A 2,901-nucleotide genomic window follows, 5' to 3' on the forward strand; every position below is an offset into this window, starting at 1 on the left:
TAGAGAATCTCAAGGTGTTAACACTACAACTAACGTTATACCAGAGAAAGACCACAGATAATAATTACCAAATAAACACTGCAATCCAAAAATGCAGCACCAATCACCTTGTGCAAAATCAACCCCATCTCTAAGGCCTTACCTAGCCCCTCTGCCCAATCACACCCATCTTCAGAAGGTTCCGGTGTCGCTTCTTCTTTAGCTTTGCGAGAATGTCCTTTTTCTTCAAATAGCAGCCGTGCAATAACAAGAGTAACATCGGTCAATAAGATGAGATAAACTGGCCCAGCTGCTATGGTGCTCCTTACAAAGCTACTGCCAAGTAAAGGAAACCTGAGATGTGATAGAACAACAATAATGGCTATGCCGATGGAACAAAGAAGACGGGTTCTTTCAGAAGCAGAGATGGAGGAGCTAATTCGATTGGCAGTGAAAATTCTGGAGTGATGTTGCTGGGGTTCACTACGTGGTTCAGCATCAACCATCGAAGTGGACAATTTCTGAGCCTTTGATGACGACAAGGTAATAGATGCTGGTGGTTTGCCGCTGATGTCTAGAGGAGCAGTTCTTAGGTAGTCAATGCTTGTCTCACATTTCTTGAGGTGAGGCTCCATTCTGCTCATTGTGCCAGTGGCAGCATTGCTAGCAAATTCATTTCTGATCTCATATTTTGTTGAGTCAGTGCCAGAGGCAGCATTGCTAGCAGATTCATTTCTGATCTCATATTTTGGTGAGTCACTGTCAGAGGCATCTTCTTTACCATGAAAAGAGACTGCAATACCACGAGGAAAAATGAGTGACTGTGGGGTATATGGTATGTAATGAATTCATGCACTAACAACCAACCATACTCTGGACACATCTGTAATATATATTGAATTAACTACATTTAATGTTTAAGAATTCTACTTACCAGAAAAAAAATCTTTTAAGAATTCTTGCTTTGGTGGTGCTGACATGTCATCATAACAGTTGTTCATGGATTTGAAGATTAGCTAGTTTTAGGATCTCGGCAGATATTATTTTTAGTTATTAATGCCATTACTTATGTACAGGTCCATTATGTTGATGACTGGAACATAATTTAATGACAAAACAGATTAAATGGAGAATGCCTAAAATCATAAGATTTCAATTCTTTCTTTAATGGAAATTACAATTTGTAAATTAGAAAAAAACTAATTTCCACGCAGAACTCAATGTTAATGTGAGAAAGCAATATTTCCTGAACATTTTTGGCAAAATAAGGATTTCAACATATTAAAGATGCAACCTCTCCTTCCAAGGTTTAGGAATTTTGAATGTGCGCGTCACGGGCCACCCATCAAAGGGTCCCCCCAGAAATGGATTTACAGGCCCAGGCTTCCGTAAGACATTTTTTTTTTGGGGGGGGGGGGGGTGGGTTAGGTATGATAATGTTTGATGTTTTTAGCTTTGCTAGCATTATAATATTCTCTCCTCCCTTTGAAGGTTTTCAAGAAACCCTAAGAGAGTATGTAGTAGCCTCCCAAGTGTTTTACGATACACTTGCATAACCCATAGTGACCCAATTAATCCACCGAGGCACTCTTTGTTCTCAATCTTTGTAGTATGCTAGTTTAAAGGACTTAATAAGTCCTTGAATTCAAGTGCCTGAGAGAGACACTTACAGCCCATGGTTAGGGAATGCATTTGAAGATATCTTAATTTATTTCAACACCTCTAAGCTTAAAATTTGTACTGGGTTAGGCGCTTCCTTGTTCCTTATATCTATTTTAAGCTTTATGAAACTTAAAATTATACATACATGCATATGAACTCAAGGGCCGAGCCCAACTTTACATTAAATTTCAATTTGGAGCCCTCATGCTCTTGCTCCCACACAAATGCTCTCTCTAGCGCCTTGTAAATGTATATTTAATCCAAAGTTTGCATGTTTTTGGTATACAAATCGATATTGCAAAATCATTGTAACAGAAGGCTTGGCAGACCAGAACAAGGTCCATTGTAGAATTTAATTTCAATCCATTTCTTCTTCTCTTCCTCTCTTCCTCTTCTTTAACTTCAACAATCCTCCATGTACTTCCCATCAATATCTTATATCCTCCCCTGTTATTCCCTAATATTTCCAATTCCTCTCCCCTATTCAATTTCATTTCCCTAACCTAAGTATCCTATATGTTCTTTTCCTTCTCCCCTCCCCCCCCCCCTTTTGCTTTCATGAAGAATTTTATGAAAAGGCGAAAAGAAACCCAAAATCTTATTCCTAATTGCTTGTCCACAACATTCTCTCCTGTACATTTGCATTAACACTGACCCTACAATTCCTAGCAGTTATATCTTCTGAAAGGTTTCAATAAGATTGGATCCATTTAAACCTGCTGTTTAACAAATATTTTCTATTTCTTCAGATAGATGATCTCTCTTCCTTTAATCCGATTCCGAACACACATCTAACATTAAAACAATGCAAATCTCATGGCAATCTAAGATTTCGGATCCAGTAGATATCAAAATATTTTCAATCGAACGAACAAGAGGAAATGCACAAGAACAGAACAATTTTCTAACATTCGTAAAGCAAAAAGAATGATCAAAGTAATCTATAGATTCATTAAATTAAATTCTTAAAGGGAGAGAGGAAGGGAAGAGAAAAAGATACCACTGCTTTGAGTTGGACGATGGGATTGCAGTTTCTGATAATCGAAAAACAATTCCGGTGTTGATAATGTGCTGGAATGATGTGGTTGTGTTGTTGATGATGATGATAAATTTTGGATTCGACCAGAGATGAGAGCGAGGCGATCAGATCCCCTATCCACAATTTTTCTTCGTCGAGCGTCCCTGCCACTCGTTGCCATCTCTCTCTGCGTCTCTTTCTTCACCTGATCAGACTTGAAATTTCTAGCAATGCTCCGTTCT

The 2,901-nt window shown here is 38.4% G+C and overlaps 1 protein-coding gene across 2 annotated transcripts; it reads right to left on the bottom strand.

The window, feature by feature from the left end:
• LOC122653039 lies at positions 1-2,901 on the bottom strand. Of its 2 annotated transcripts, XM_043846963.1 has the most exons (3): positions 2,642-2,901; positions 751-772; positions 1-693 (listed from the first exon to the last, which is right to left on the bottom strand). In XM_043846963.1, exons 1-3 carry the CDS (start codon positions 2,838-2,840, stop codon positions 36-38), a joined length of 879 nt encoding a protein of 292 aa, XP_043702898.1. In that variant the 5' UTR covers positions 2,841-2,901; the 3' UTR covers positions 1-35. The 2 variants fall into 2 exon arrangements, with proteins under 2 accessions (XP_043702898.1, XP_043702897.1); XM_043846962.1 differs by having other exon boundaries at positions 1-772.

This window comes from Telopea speciosissima, chromosome 2, assembly GCF_018873765.1.
Source record: "Telopea speciosissima isolate NSW1024214 ecotype Mountain lineage chromosome 2, Tspe_v1, whole genome shotgun sequence".
Classification (NCBI taxonomy): domain Eukaryota; kingdom Viridiplantae; phylum Streptophyta; class Magnoliopsida; order Proteales; family Proteaceae; genus Telopea; species Telopea speciosissima.